The sequence below is a fragment of the Parasteatoda tepidariorum genome, chromosome 1 (assembly GCF_043381705.1).
Source record: "Parasteatoda tepidariorum isolate YZ-2023 chromosome 1, CAS_Ptep_4.0, whole genome shotgun sequence".
NCBI lineage: Eukaryota > Metazoa > Arthropoda > Arachnida > Araneae > Theridiidae > Parasteatoda > Parasteatoda tepidariorum.
Genome location: NC_092204.1, coordinates 17,894,851 through 17,910,366, shown reverse-complemented (window position 1 = coordinate 17,910,366; position 15,516 = coordinate 17,894,851). Strand labels below are relative to the sequence as shown.

The following is a 15,516-nucleotide window of genomic DNA, read 5'->3' as shown; positions in this document are numbered from 1 at the left end:
TTTGTACGCAAGACGAAGAGTGATGAAAAATAACACATTTTTTGCTACTACATAATATTTTTCAGTCATTTATATGAATATAATGTAATAAAAGGGAGGAGTTTGGGAACCATTAGTGAAATTGCCTGCGTAACGGATATAGTGAACCGAAATTTCGGTCCCTTGAAGGTTCACTATAGCGGGGTTTGACTGTAGAATAAAATTTAGTTTTGGAAAAAAAAAGAATTTTTTTTGTGACGTGTAATTTACCATACAAAGATGCCAAATATATAAAAAAAAATATATTCGCTGAAGTTGATTTTTCAATTGCACGGCAGAATTGTGCTCATGGTATGCACGCCTTATCAGAAATTATCAACTTAGTTCACTTATTTGTTACCAATTTCTCCAAAAGGTTCTTTTTTACATTGTTGCAAAGTGATGTGCTAGCGCAACGTCAGCTACTGTATAACGGTTGCGAAACCAAATTAATGCAAAATAAAAAAGAAATTGTAAGAGTCAATTACCTTAGCTGTTGTACTTGGGGAGCTAGTTGCAGCTGCAGCAGCAGCTGCTTTATTTTCTTTCTTTTGTTTTTCGATTTCGTCTTCGCTAAGCTGTCGAGTCATAGGTCTGGACACAGGAGGAGGAGCAGGAGGCGGCATTCTAGCCTTCCGTTCCTCTTCCTCTTTCATTCTTTTCTGCTTCACTTCACTATGGTGAAGTCTTTCCATCACGTGAGGACTGTCCAGTATTCGAATGACCCCACTTAATGGCCCTTTAGTGGCATCTTCAGTTTCACTGACGTGATCTGTGCAAGCCTGTCCTTCCATGGCCGATCGACTTCGAGAAGGCGTGTCGGAATCATCGTTTTCATCAATGACTTCCCTTGATGAGAATCGATTCTTCTGATTGTGCCTCACTTCTTCCAGTTCCCTTCTCCAGGAAGATGGAGAATGATCACGATTGTTAGGTACGTCTCTCTCACTGCTATCACGATCTTCTCGAACGAACTTATCCCGAAATCTTCTGGATAAAGCGTTCTCATTGTCATCCTGATCTTTTCGCTTCTGAGATTGCCTCTGACCACACAATTTGTGGTCGCTTTGACTCCTTGACAAAGCGTTTGTTTTGGGTGGGGTCAGGGTAACTGTAGGACCCTGGTTAAGATTATTCGAACTGTTATACATCCCGCCATTTTGCAATGGCTGATTTTCGTTTTGATTGGGATTCGGTGTTGATTCTTCGTTCAGTTTAACCTCGGCGAAATCTATTAGAGTTTTGTGAATCACATCGGGGTCGGACCGAGGATGGAATTTTACTTTACGAACACAGTCTGCCGGATCTGAGTCGAAAGCTCTTAGGAATTCTAAAGTTTTCTGGAAAATTTCTTTATAGTCCGTGAGTTCAACATCTGTCCAGTCAACTCCATTGTTGACGTACTTGTCAACTAAATCACAGTTGCTATTAACATTGTTTAATTCTATTTCCAAATCGTGTTCTAGCCTGCGCATACTTCGAAGCTCGTTTTTTAAATAAATGTCCAGGTGATGTTTTAATTTTGATTCAGTGTCCAGTAAGTCTCTGTTATAGCGCCGAACAACTTCTTCGATTTCATCTTTCACCTATAAGCAAAAAATATAATAATAACTGAACTTATAAAAAATGTATAGCACTGCATTGCCCTTCAAAATTTTTAATTTATGGCATTTAGTGTTTTAATTCCTTAATCAAGAACTGTGACATCAATCCTATGTAAAAACAATGACCCCACAAAAAGTTATAAAAAATACGAAGCCCAAGTTGGTGGAAATAAGCTAAATATGTAATCACGTACGTTATAATACCTTATATGAAGTGTTTGTGAACTACGTTAGTATGTCCAGTTTTTAGGAGGTCAAATATTATTTTATTTAATTTATTAAATATAAAAGAGAGTATAATAGCATATTAAAAATTTTTTAAAAATATATGTTTTAGTGTATGTTTAGTTTAAAATATATCGTTTTACCATTAACAACCAAATGATATAATCTGTTTATATAAAAGACAATTTTAAAAGAACTAGATTTACTTTGTAACTTCATGCATTTCCCCTACATAATTCTTTTCTATCGTATACTTGGGGAGATTTCCGTGTCGTGATATGTGGCAGAATAATCGCCAAGTCTTGGCAACTTCCGGGCAGCTGCCCACGAAATACTTAAAAAAATTAATAAATTTAAAAAAATCACAGAAAGGAACCAACTAGAAAAGTATAACTCGTAGCCACCCCCAAGGAAACATCTACGTGTTTTTTATTTTTTAATTGCAAGTATAAAATCCACTTGGCTTCTTGTAGTTGGCGCGACAGATTACTAAACGGATATATTCCGAATTAATATCTTTTACATACAATCAATATTCTGAAGTAGAAAAATAGAACTTTAACATTAGGTTGTATTATGAATTAGTCAGTCAAGCAGTTGTCAATTCAGTTAGAAAATAAGTAAACAAATGAAATGTTTTCAATGATTCTTATGATCATCGTCCAAGAATTCTAAGTATAATCAGACACTTAAGAAAAATGAAGTTACAAAAACATTTTTTAATCATTATGGGGAAAAGATTGTATACAGGGATTTTTGTTTTGCTCCCCTAGCTGTCAAGTTTACGCTTCTCTTCTAAATAAATAGGGATTGCAAAAACATAATCATTTCCTGATTTCTCTGCCGAACCCAGAACTTGTCATAGGGTGTAGTGATGTTGTTTACAACGGAATTTTATTTTAATCTTTTTTTGCCAAAATTGTGTTAACTTTTTGATATAATGCAGAGAGAAAAGGATATTTGGTTTGCGAATTGATATTTTTTTATTCAAAAATATACATTTTGTCATTCTAAAGTGTTATAAGTAAACTGGTCAATACATAGAAATAAAAAGTGTTTCGAAAGTTTTCACCAAATGGTTTCATCCCAGATAGGAAATTGAAATATTTAAGATTTTTTAGTTTTTTACTAGAGATGCAAATAATTCTTAATCCCTTATTTATTTATTTTTAGTTATTTTTTTTTATTCTTTAAACCATTTCTCCAGAAAAACTACAAAAAATAAATGATTGCTTATTTGCAATAATTTTTCTTATATGTAATATTGAATTTATTCAAAGTAATAGACTGGACGCGAGAGTTGTATTTTAAAATTTTATAGCTAAAATATGTTTGCAAGATGCATTTGCAATACAAAATTCATTCAAAATTTGCTTAAAAAGAAAACTATAAAATCACGATAGCGAATTGTTTTTGTGTGTGTCGAAAATTTAAAGAATTAAAGAATTAAAACTACAAAAAATAAATAATTGCTTATTTGTAATAATTTTTCTTATATGTAATATTGAATTTATTCAAAGTAATAAACTGGACGCGAGAGTTGTATTTTAAAATTTTATAGCTAAAATATGTTTGCAAGATGCATTTGCAAAACAAAATTCATACAAAATTTGCTTAAAAAGAAAACTATAAAATCACAATAGCGAATTGTTTTTTTGTGTGTAGAAAATTTAAAGAATTTAAAGTCTGATGTAAATAAAGTACTATTTTTCTTGAAGAATTAAAATGAAGTGTAATTTTTTAACTTTCCTTTTTTTCAAATTTAAATATTGCTAAAATTGCAAATTTTGTTTCAAAATTTGCTATTTTAGTGAGAATCAATAAATTGTTAAAATTGTTTTTTAAAATTTCAAAAATTACAGAAACGAATTTGAAACATGATTTGTAATAATTTGAGGAATGTTTTTTTTTTCCTCGGTTGAATTCCCCCCTCCCTTCTGAGGAAAATTTTTGTAGATGCCCTTAACAAAAAAAAAGTAATAAATTAAAATAAATAAATAAATTGATGAATGCCAAAAAAAGTTTCAAACTACTGTCCTAATTTCGACTCCCTGACCTGGGAGCCGAATGGTGGAGCTAACCTGGGAACCGATAGCGACTCCCAGGTTAGCTCCAGATAGGAACACGTCTCGAGTCGCTTTCCAGTATGAATCGCAACTTATCACTGAAGAGAACCTACCCTCAATAAACCTCTGTCTTAAACAGGTGTTTTAGACACCATGCCAAACGGTCAAACCCACAGTCAAGGGGATGCAGACTACAGTGCACCTGGTATACATGCCACCTGTATTGCAGTCTCTGCGTGACTGTTATCCGTGAATTAAATGTTCCTGATGCATTATACAGGTTGCGAGACAGATCTGTTGCTGTCGTGGACCTATTCCTTTTCGCTAAAAGTCTCAAATAACCGTCTTAAACCGGCGTTGTTGCCCTTCTGCGGCCTTAACCAAATCGGCAGACCACTGTGTTCCTGTCTCGGTGAATTGTTTCCACAGAGTAGACTCCACCTTTCTTGAAACTCAAAGTTCCTTACAACTTATGGCCTGTGATTTGCTCGCTTCAAGTCTTCCAACTATCCGCCATTTGTGTGCATTGTCTAGAGCAGTGATTCCCGAAGTGGTCTATGTCGACCCCCAGAGGTCGACGACAACCTGAAGAGGGTCCATGTCAAGTGGGAAAAATTGGGGGGTCCATGAAAGGAAAATGGGGGTCAACGATAGTGTATATCATATAAGCAGGTTGTGACTTTTAATTTTGGCATTTCATGAATGGAATAATCAACATACACTGATAGTACCTATTTACTTACATTATACTACCTTATAATATAAAGACATATATCTATGTACATTCTACATAATTTATAAAAGTAGCTATGAAATAAACTTTTTATTAAAATTTAAGTTATTAGGATTATTTTTTTGATTTATGAAACTGAATTATTATAAACTATCAGTTGCCTGCAGCTCCGCAAGCGTATATTTTTTATTTTCTCTGCATGTAAGGTTTTATTTTGTAGCAAAAAAGTATTTTTCCGCTGTAAATTGTAGCCTAGCCTGCAAGGGCGCCGGCAGCGGGGTGCAAGGGGGTGCACTTGCACCCCCCTGGCTTTTTTTTTTAAACAATTAAAGAAATACAGAAAAAATTTTTTATTAAACGTATTTTTGTGGAAAAACAAATAATTAAGTAATTATTAGACAGCGGATTATATGCACTAAAAAACGGACAAAATATGCATGCAAATATGCACTAAAAAACTTGAATATATTCTCTTAAAACTAGAAATATGCATTTAAAATAGAAATTAAAAGTTCAACTTATTTAAATACTACTACTTACTTTTTCCAACAAATACAGCTAAAACATTTTTTTGTTAAAAGGAAGAAAATCAAAATATTTCTTACTTGAATCTACACATTTCTGANTTCTTTCTCTCTATCTGTGTTTTATGTCCTTTCTCCTTTGTGTGTGAATGTGACCCTCCTTATAAACGGGTTGTGGTAGTGTGACGTGGCTTCGCCACAGGTGCCCACTGGTTAACGATAAGAGAGTTAGCAGTTCTGGCACTTTCTGCGGCCAATAGACAATAGTTCCAAGCGCCCGCCATTAAAAAAAAAATTACTTTTTCCAACAAACACAGCTAAAACATTTTTTTGTTAAAAGGAAGAAAATCAAAATATTTCTTACTTGAATCTACACATTTCTGAAGAAAAAGCCTAAAACTGAAGTATGATAAATGAGAGAAGAAAAATCATCGCATTTTCCGGAAAGATTTTATTAAACTGAATAATTTTTGTTGCAATACACAACTAAGTGTTTTTCCAAATTTTCAAGGGTGAATTGATGTCGTCGGTCATCAAAGATCATTTTGAAAGCAGAAAATGACCTCTCCACGTCAACCGATGTTATTGGACAAAACTTGTACAATTTCGTACTCATTGGTTTTACTTCCTCTGGAAGTTCAGTTCCGTTTCCATTAAGAAAATCTTCTTTTTATCTTCTTCACTGCTGCAAAACCCGAATTTTTGTTTTGAACGAAACACCATTTTTCTTTTACTTTCTTCCCAACTGAGTCTGGAAGAGCATTGATGTACTGTTGAATTTTTTCAATTTCGGATATGGCCTCAGTAAGGGGAAGACCTCGTGTTTCGAGCTTTGTTATTGCTCCACTTAAGAAAGAAAAGTGAGTGTCAATTATGGCCCAAGTCCTTCTACAAAGAGATATCCTGTAGTAATTCTTTTGTGACATAAACTAAAGAAGCACAGGAACTGTCAATTGCATCTACAACTGACTTTATTGCATCAAAATTATTAGCGTAAAAACGTGCAGCTTCAATCCATGTACCCCACGTAGTTATCACAGGCTGTGGAGGTAAGGGCAAATCAGGATACATTTCTTTATACAATTTTATGCGCACAGGTGCCTTCAGAAAAACTTCCTTGATACTAGAAATTAAATCATTCACAGAGGAGAATACTTCTCGAACAGTCTCAGCCAGTCTGTGAACAGCATGAGCCAAACATGTAATATGAAGCATTCTGGGATAAAAAATTTCCAGTGCTGCTGCAGATTTGACCATATACGGAGCGGCATCACTGACAAAAATCAAAACATCTTCAGAACCATCTCTATCAGGCCATAATAATCTGATAGAATCATTGACAAACCTTGCTATGGTTGAATGATTGACTTTTTCAAGGGCTTTGCTTGCTAGAAGATGTGGTCGAGTAGGAATATTATCCATTTTTCCACAGCGACCGCACTTATCTGTCGTCTCATCGACTTCAATCCATATAGGGCCATCTCCAATATCTCGTCGAATATCATCCAGTACTTCGTTATATATCGGTTGAAGATAGTTCTTTCTTAAAGTCGATTCATCGGGAATGATCTGATTGGTACAATATTTTTTTAAAAACTGTCTTAAGTTTGGATTATTTAACTTTTTTAAAGGAATATTGCTGCTTACTAAGGCTTTGCATAAATCACTAGAAAAATCACTTTCCTTTTTAGCTGCTTGAACAGGAATAGTTAATAAACTTTGAACAAATCCTTTTGTATTCTGCTTTTTCTTCGCGGAGTGAGCATTAGTCTTTATATGTTGATCGATTTGGTACTTTTTTTNTTTCCGCAATTATAATGTTAGTAGCGGAGTACCAGTTTTACAGTGCACTATTTTATTCCCTTTACATAAACTAGTAATTAAATTCGTTTGAATTTAATTAATAAATTTGAGAAATTAACATGTGTTTTTTTTCTTAATGTTTTTCACACTACACTTTTACTACAGTTAAAAATTTAAATCTTTCACAGTGAGTGGCACTGTACCAGCTGTCAAAAATACATTTGAAGTTGATGAATTTAAAAAAAATCAATATCAGGTAAGCAGGGGGTCTACCCAAAACCGAAAAACATGGCAAGGAGTCTACGAGACAAAAAAAGTTTAGGAACCACTGGTCTAGAGTCTAGAAGAAGACAAAGAAATAAAAAAAAACAAGTAGTGGGTATGATGTTTACGTCCTTACGCTACAAGCTTCGGCGAGGAAAAGAGCTACCTCTACATAAATGCGATCACAGCTCCATTGCCTTACGACATGTCTGCCACTGTATGGCAGAGATATCTGCGAAGAACTCAGCTATCACCTGATACCTTATTTGCGTATAGGCGTTACTTATTTCTTTTTTTTTAAAGATTTTTCATTTTTATTCTTTTTATCAGTGAAGATGTTCAGTTCATTTCCATGTATTGGCTGTCAAAATTCTCAATTAAATTTACGCTTCCCATTAATGAAATAGAAAAAAAAACATATTCCCTTACCACTATAAATATTAAAATAATAATTTCAGTAAAATCGAAAAAATATATACAATACACTTGTTGTTGAAAGACTCGTAGCAATCTAATCACGAGAAACTGCGAAATTCACATTTACATGTGTGGACTGTGGAGGACGCAGTGGCGTTAAGATTAAGAGACTAAAGAGACAGTATTTTTTTCGTATTTTTTAAAAAAGTGGCATGTTCTTGTTTTCCTTTTATCAATTATTATATCAAAGAGGAGTGCGAAGCTAGTTTTTAAGCGATTTTTGAAAGAAGCCAACTGGATACATCTCGATTTTCACGGTGACCGCGATAAACTGCTAGATATGGAAACCACATACTAAATGAGAATTATTCTAGCTTGGCGTTGTTTTAAATAGCGGTCGCCGTTGAAATCAAGATGTACCGCTTACCGTTCATTTTACACTAGCCGCTTTATCTAGTGATGGCAGTAAGGAATTAAAAGTAAATTTATTCCTTATTTGTAGATTATGACATAATATAACTTGCTTTTTATGCAACCAAAACATTGTTAAAATAGATTTTATGTTGTTTTTTTCCTATGTAGAATATAAAATAAAGCACGGAATTCTTTTTCCTTTAGTTCGATTTTGAACAAATTTCTTATAAATCATTTATGATACACACAATTCTTACTAGACAAAGTTGCTGATTTAAATCCTTGTTACTGCACGTTTACCAGAAGTATAAGTGCACGAAAGGAAAAAGATAATTGTTTTTCCATTTTAAAATTATTTTATTCTCAGTAATATATCCTTTTATTTTATCCGTTAAATAGAATTATTATCCATTTAATAGTATTTTATCCTTTTGATATTATTTAGATTTCCAAATTACTGCTGAAGATGGCGCTTAAAAATATGTAGTATTTTTTAATTTCAGAATCTGGCAACCCTGAATGAGAAGCAGCTGCCAATTATGTGGGTGGCTGCTTTATGAGAATGGTACTAGAGAGGGTATGTAATGTAGTAAATTATTATGTTATATAAGAATGGTTTAAGGAAATGGTGCGATAATAGCATTTGTAGCTGTTCGGTTTCAGAATTTAGAGGCTGGGCTAAAATAGTCTGAACTTGTAAGAATCCGAGTTCGTAACAGCATTCGTATGGATGGTGTTTTCAATACAAATATAAACAATAATAATTTTGAGCTCAATACCTGCTCCAGTTCCAGTTTGAAAGTTTGCAACTGCTTACTGCAGTTTATTCTGCGAGGCGATATTTTCAAACGGATAATTTTGTTTTCGATAGAAGAAGTAAATTAGATAATTTTTGAGTTCAAATCAGCCGTATTTCATATGATATTAATGTAATTAAGTAATGCTGGTGAGATTGAAGTGAAAATTTGTTTTAGTTATTTATAGATATATTGTTAAAAACGGTGACATGGTTGCTAAATTTTGATTAACTTGCTTTTTGGCGATCCTAATTTGGCCTCTTTCTATTTGTTTATTACTGTTTGTTCTTGTTGCAAGCTATGCACCATTTTACGTTAGTGTTAGCACCTTTAGCATTGTAAACACAAATATTGTTAGCATTGTTAACCCAAATAATAAATAATCAAATACCACGTTTGCAAGAATCTCAAAACACAATGATCACGTTGTCAGCCAAATGGCTTTAACCCTTTCACGCCGGACGGGAAATGTGCTGTCCCAGTCTTGAACTGGAGTAGAAAACAGAGTGCCTGTCCGCGAAGCGGACAATTGACTCCTTCATCTGAGGTGATGCCCGTGGGCGCCTGTAATGATGTCGATGGAGAGAAGGGTAGAGTGGCGAGCGAAAACGCAGAAGCGGAAGTCACAAAATAGTTTAAACTAAGAGTGAAGATCTGTCCCAGTCCATGGGTGAAAGCCCTTATATAGCAAGACGGAAAAGAGAAAAACCTGGTACGTAAAACATTTCATTCCAGCATTTTTTTCGAAAAAAAAATGAAATATCTGTAACTATCAAGATTTCTTTTATAATTCTGGCATATATATAAAACTGCTTCTTTTCCAAGATAAAGTAGATATTGTTGAAAAATTTAAAAAAAGAATAAGTAAACTCCTCCCCAAAACTAGCTATAACTGAAATGGTTTTACTACCAGCCTTTCATCTTTTCCATCTCGCTTTCACCCCTGCTGATTTTTCGCCGTATTGAAAGGGTTAAAATACAACAGATACAGTAACCCAGAAGTATAGGCGGTATGGAGTTTGCAGCTCAGCAGCTGTCCCTCGTATAGCACCATCCACTTATATTATTTGCATCATTTTTTTTTCTTTTTTTAAAAAAAACTTTTTGTTTAGATCTTAGTAGAAATTTAGCCTTACTAGAAATAAATGGTTCATTAAGGACTAGGACTGAATTGTTTCTTTCAAAGAATTTATTTGCAGAAGCAAGACAATTATGCTCTTCTGAATACAATAACATTGTAATTAGAATTTATACGACAGCGATTTCTTTCTTATTTTTCCCTTTTTCTTATTTTTGTAAGGTTTAAAGGCAATTTAGTTTAAACACAAATGCACTACCTTCTTTGAACTTCTCTTTAGTGTTAACTCAGTTATTTTGTCTGTCCTTCTCGAGGAACGTTATCCCCTATCTCATATGACTTCAGAACAGTTGGTGTTAGTGCTCTGAAATTTGGAAATCATTTCGACTTAAAATGACCAACTTTAGCACCCCATTCCAAAAATTTTTAATTGTTCGTTCGGGAGATGTCTATAAAATAGTTTTTCTCGTATTAGCTTAACATTGGCCGTTGTTATAAATAAAACTGTAGACGATTCTGTTTTAGATTCCATTGAAAATCCTTTACTGTTTAATTTTTTTCTTCTTTTTTTTTGCAAGCTCAGTAATCAACAAAGTGGCATTACGGATCAGTGCTACGTCACTTTATTAGTATTCCGAGTATTATCTGAAATCACACGTTTATTTTGTTCACAGTTGTGTTTATAAAACATGTTGTGATTGAGATAAATAATTCAAATTAAACGGTAATAAAAATAAGGAAAAATAAGATACTTACTAAACGAAAAATTAATGGAAAAAAAGGAGCTGATTCATAATCAAATCATTATATATTATTGACGTTAATGGTGCTTAATTAATTTTTGTAATATGTACTATTATTATTATTAAACAAATCACGATATATTATTGACGTCAATGATGCTTATTTAAGTTTTGTAATATGTACTATTATTATTATTAAACAAATCACCATATATTATTGACGTCAATGATGCTTAATTCATTTTTGTAATACATACTTTTATTATTATGGCAGTTCCCATGGCTTTCAATCTATACAAAATATACTAAAATAGAAACTTCTGTACTATGGTAATAGTTTTTTCATGGTCAACCGTAGGGTATGAGTATCGGGGAAAATATCTTAATTACGGCTATTATGAGATAATCTCGAGCAAGTATATCACGGCAAATGATACTGATTGATATATATTTGCACAATTTCTAAAAAAAGTGATATGCTGAATGTAATAACGCTAATCTTTGAGTTAAATGGACGAAAATAAAAAGATTTTAGTTCTGTTAAAATATATACTTGAGTGAAGTAACGTTTGCATACAAGATTTCTCTAAAATCGCTAAATTCGATGGATAGGGCAGTAGCTGAAGTTGCCCGAGAGTTAAAAAGATATTTCCATACTTCATTAGTCACCCTGTATATCGAAATATTGTGGTGATTATAATTTACGCATGGAAGCACCAATGAGAATTTGTATGTGAGTGTTGTGTGTAAATATCGAGACAAATATGTGCATCGTGTTTTGACAAAATATCGAGAAACGAGCACCCCTTGTTGAAAGAAATAGCTTATGATTAAATTTTCCTTTATAACTATAAATTGACAACCGTTAGTGACAACGTTGCCATCTCCTGCAATTTTCTTCTATTACTCTGCAATCCAATTATTCACATATTGGTATATCTGTTTGGATTATCCATCAATATTTATACGATTTTTCTATTCAAATATTGAAAATAATGTATTGATTAATACTTCACAGTGACAACAACACGAACGCAAAAGTTTTATCTATTAAGTTTCGAAAAAAAAAAATTTGAAACTGAAAAATTCTAGGAAAAAAATTAAAGTACACGACCTTAACTCGGAAATTTCTATGGTTATCGTAAATAGCTTTTAACCTAACCTAACTTTGTTCTTTATTTTCTGTATATGAAAAAAATACGTGTTGATCACAGTTGCGCTCCAACTAATTTAATAAACTTGTCTAGAAAGTAAAAATTCTTTCCGTATGTCATCTAATTTAACCCTTTCGAACACTTTTTTACCTAGTTTAATTTAGGTTTCCATTTGTTAATAACTTCAGCTTTCTTGAAGTGCGTTTGAATAAAAATGGTAACCATTTGCTAGTTTAAAAAAACGTATAAAAGTTATAAAATACATAATTACTTTCGAAGTTAGTAGCATTTATAAAATTTGTTTTATAATTAAAGAAAAATAAAAGTCAATAAATTCCTAATGGTTCGTGTTAAATATATTTACCGCCAAAAAAATAGCATTTATGTAAACTGAATGAGTTTTTTTTTTCTTATATCAATTACTATTCTTAAAACAATTTCAATTCCAAAAATACCTTAATTTACCGTTACTAGAAATAAATGGCCCATTAAAGGGTTAAATGCTGCAAGCAATTGTTTACAACTCAAAAATGAGAGCTCAGATTTAAATCGTTTTTTTTTTTTTCATTTTTTTTTATTTATTTATTTTTTCTTATTTTTTATTTATTTATTTATTTATTTTTTCTTATTTTTTTTTATTTTTAAATTATTTTTTTTCTTCTTTTTCTTGTGCGCGTTTGTAGAGTGTAAATATTATCCACGGTATGGATTAAGAACAAATGACTCTATCCTACGAAGCGTGGCAAAATTTGAAAATGATAATTGTTAGTACCTACAAATAGTATGGTAACAGAACTTAAACGAGAGCTATTTCGCAATGAACAAATTTTGTGTTTTTTCTATTTTAATAAAAGTTTTAAAACATAAATATTTTTTCTTATCTTCTTTATGTTTTTTAATTATTATGTCTGCTTTTTAGTGTATTTACTGAATATCTCATGTGTGTCAGTAAATTTTATTTGTGTTCTAGCGATGTTTTTAAAATTTTTCCAGAAGCTTTCACGAATTTCGGTGTTTTTTTTTCCCGTGACGAATTTATAACCTAAATTATTACATGCTATGGTGCATTTACTACTCAGGACTAGGCTGCGAGTAAGAAGTAGGCGTTACTTTTGACACTCGTTTCCCAAATTTATTTAATATGCAAAAAAAAATAAATACAATTAATCTACCACGGCTATTGAAAAAATAAAGTTTATATAATTTATAAAAATTTTCCTTGCTTAAATATTTATTCAATTTATGACTACCTAATCTATGCCTATTAAATTTAGATGAATCAGTTAGCGGCGCTTGGCGCCGAATACTGAGTTACTATTCATTTCCAACGTGCTTAAATAACTTATTTTAAAGTTTTAGTTGAAATTGAAAAACAAGCAGCTGCTTATTGTGGCTGGCTGCTTCTGCTTCTGCTTCATGAGATCGAGAATATAAATGGAAAGAAGAGTACTATTACATACCTGCCAACTCTTCCAGATTTTCCCGAATATTTTATTTTCATATTTAAAGTGGTAGTAAGTATATACTATTTTTTCTTTTATAAACTTAATTTTTAGATGATTTTTATCACCACTATTCTTGCAAAAATTAAGCACATATACTAATATGCGTTACTTTACTATCATGGTTGTCAACTTAAGTTTTCTCAAATGTGTTTGCTTAAAATTGAAGGTTTGGGAAATTTGACTTACTTAGTCAGTTTTCACTTTAATTTATGTTAGAGTATTCACAAACCTCATCATTGAGCACTCAAAGTGATAGTTTATAATATTTTTCATTTATTTATTTATTTATTTTTTTTGAGCAATGGTGGGTAAGAAAAGTCAAACTATTATAACCCCGCCCACAAATAAACAGCTAAGTTTGGTTCACAATTATGTCATTTTACCCTGATTGATGACTTTCCATGCTGACACGTACTTGTGACAGTCTTCGCGAAAGGGTTAATCTTAAGATAATATGTTTATATCCAAAATAATATTGAAATTTTGTAATTTCTCCACTTTCCGCAAAAGTTTTGATAGATTTGCAGCGAATTGGATAGTAAAACTTGTAGAATAAGGATAGCTACGCCCACTCTTTGAAAGTGTCATCAAGTGATAACTGCTTAGTCTAGAGCCCCTGAATTAGACAGGCCGACTTATCATTTATTGTTGGAGCAAAGAGCTAACATAAGCACATCGAATAAATATTTTCAAGTGGTAGTTTATTAATTGTAATTCTTGGTTTAATAAGTTCGATTTAGTAGATTTTAATTCTCCACTATTTCTAAACAATGCGTAGGCTTATATAATTCACCACTTTGTATTACTTATTACATGCTTTACATTTTTAAAAGCAAGCAAATATTGTCAACTATTTGCAAAATTTACTTTGTAGTTATTTACCGTTTTTTAAATTACTTTGGAGTGTCCGCAGCAGTTGGAATCTCTGTAATAACACAGCGAATACTAAAATAACGTTAACTTGCGAACTTGTTTGCTCCAATATTGCTTGATAGGTCAGCTCTGATAGTATAGGAGCCTTAGCTTAGTCCTAGTATGTATTTAGATCTGGGCCGGACAGCGACCCATCCCATCCATTTAATCGTTCGGTTGAAATCATTGAAGTTAGCAATCGGGGTGTTGACTTTATTTGAGATTTGAACTGGGTCGCGAAGCAATAATCAATTTAAAGAATTTATGACTTTATCTGTTTGTTTATATTTTTACCTGTTCTATCTTTTTTTTTACAGCAATATCATTTAGCTACCTAACATTAAGTTTACTAACCCAAATAATTTTAATATCAATGGCCTTTGATTCAGTTTGTAATCATATAATTTACGGAGGTGGCCTTTTTGGCCAGGTACTCCTGTGCACCAATTATTAGTTTCCGCGAAGCTGCCCCTGTCCAGCATGAAGTGATAAACATTCATTGTGGTCAGCAGTCGTTGCCGTCAGCAGTTGAGCACTAAACCTCTAAACGCTAGCGGGCACTAAACCTCTAAATCTATAATTTGCCCTAGGGAAACCATGACTAACACATGAAAAAACCTCTCGCGAAAATCCATAAAATTGAAGAAAATGCTTGCGAAGCGTTGTTAGATACGAAGGACTTAAGCCAATGTAGTATAAAGCTAACTTTTTCAGAAGAGTGTTTTTTGATGAAAAATACCGATATTTCCATGATAGCAATGGGATATTTTCGCGTTTTACTGTAGTTTCGAATGCTTGTGAAGTACCTATTTAAAAACAATTTTTAAGAGCACTATGATTCGAAAAAGCCAGCTTTGGAAGAAGTATGGCTTATCATGCATTGTTCGTAGCCTATCATATTTAATACCTACAACTATAAATAAAATTAATACCTGTGAATAGTTCTTTTGTAACTTCTCTTCATTTTCTTTGGTGCAGCTCAGCGCATTGCAAAGTTGTTGAAGACCTTCCCGAACTTGACCGTTAATAAGTGCAATTTCTTTCCTCAAGATGTTAACGTGTGCAGTCTTGCATTCCTTGCATACTTTACGGTTGCAGTGAGCGCACAGTACAAGTTGCCCTTTTTCTTTACAGGTATTGCATTTCTGCATAGATGCTGGCAGTTCAGGTTCACGGCCACTTACCTAAATGTAAGAATGAATTCATAAATTTAATTGTACAAAAACAACAAAATAATCGAAGTCCTCGTAAGCAATACA

At 32.6% G+C, this 15,516-nt stretch overlaps 1 protein-coding gene across 1 annotated transcript in view; it reads right to left on the bottom strand.

Moving 5' to 3' along the window:
• The window catches only part of LOC107438284 (RING finger protein nhl-1), a gene marked incomplete in the record, with an annotated part of 57,565 nt that overhangs the window by 20,169 nt on the left and 21,880 nt on the right, over nt 1-15,516 (bottom strand). The window contains 2 exon segments of the mRNA XM_043041085.2: nt 507-1,604; nt 15,190-15,441. Coding sequence (XP_042897019.1) covers nt 507-1,604; nt 15,190-15,441 — 1,350 coding nt within the window.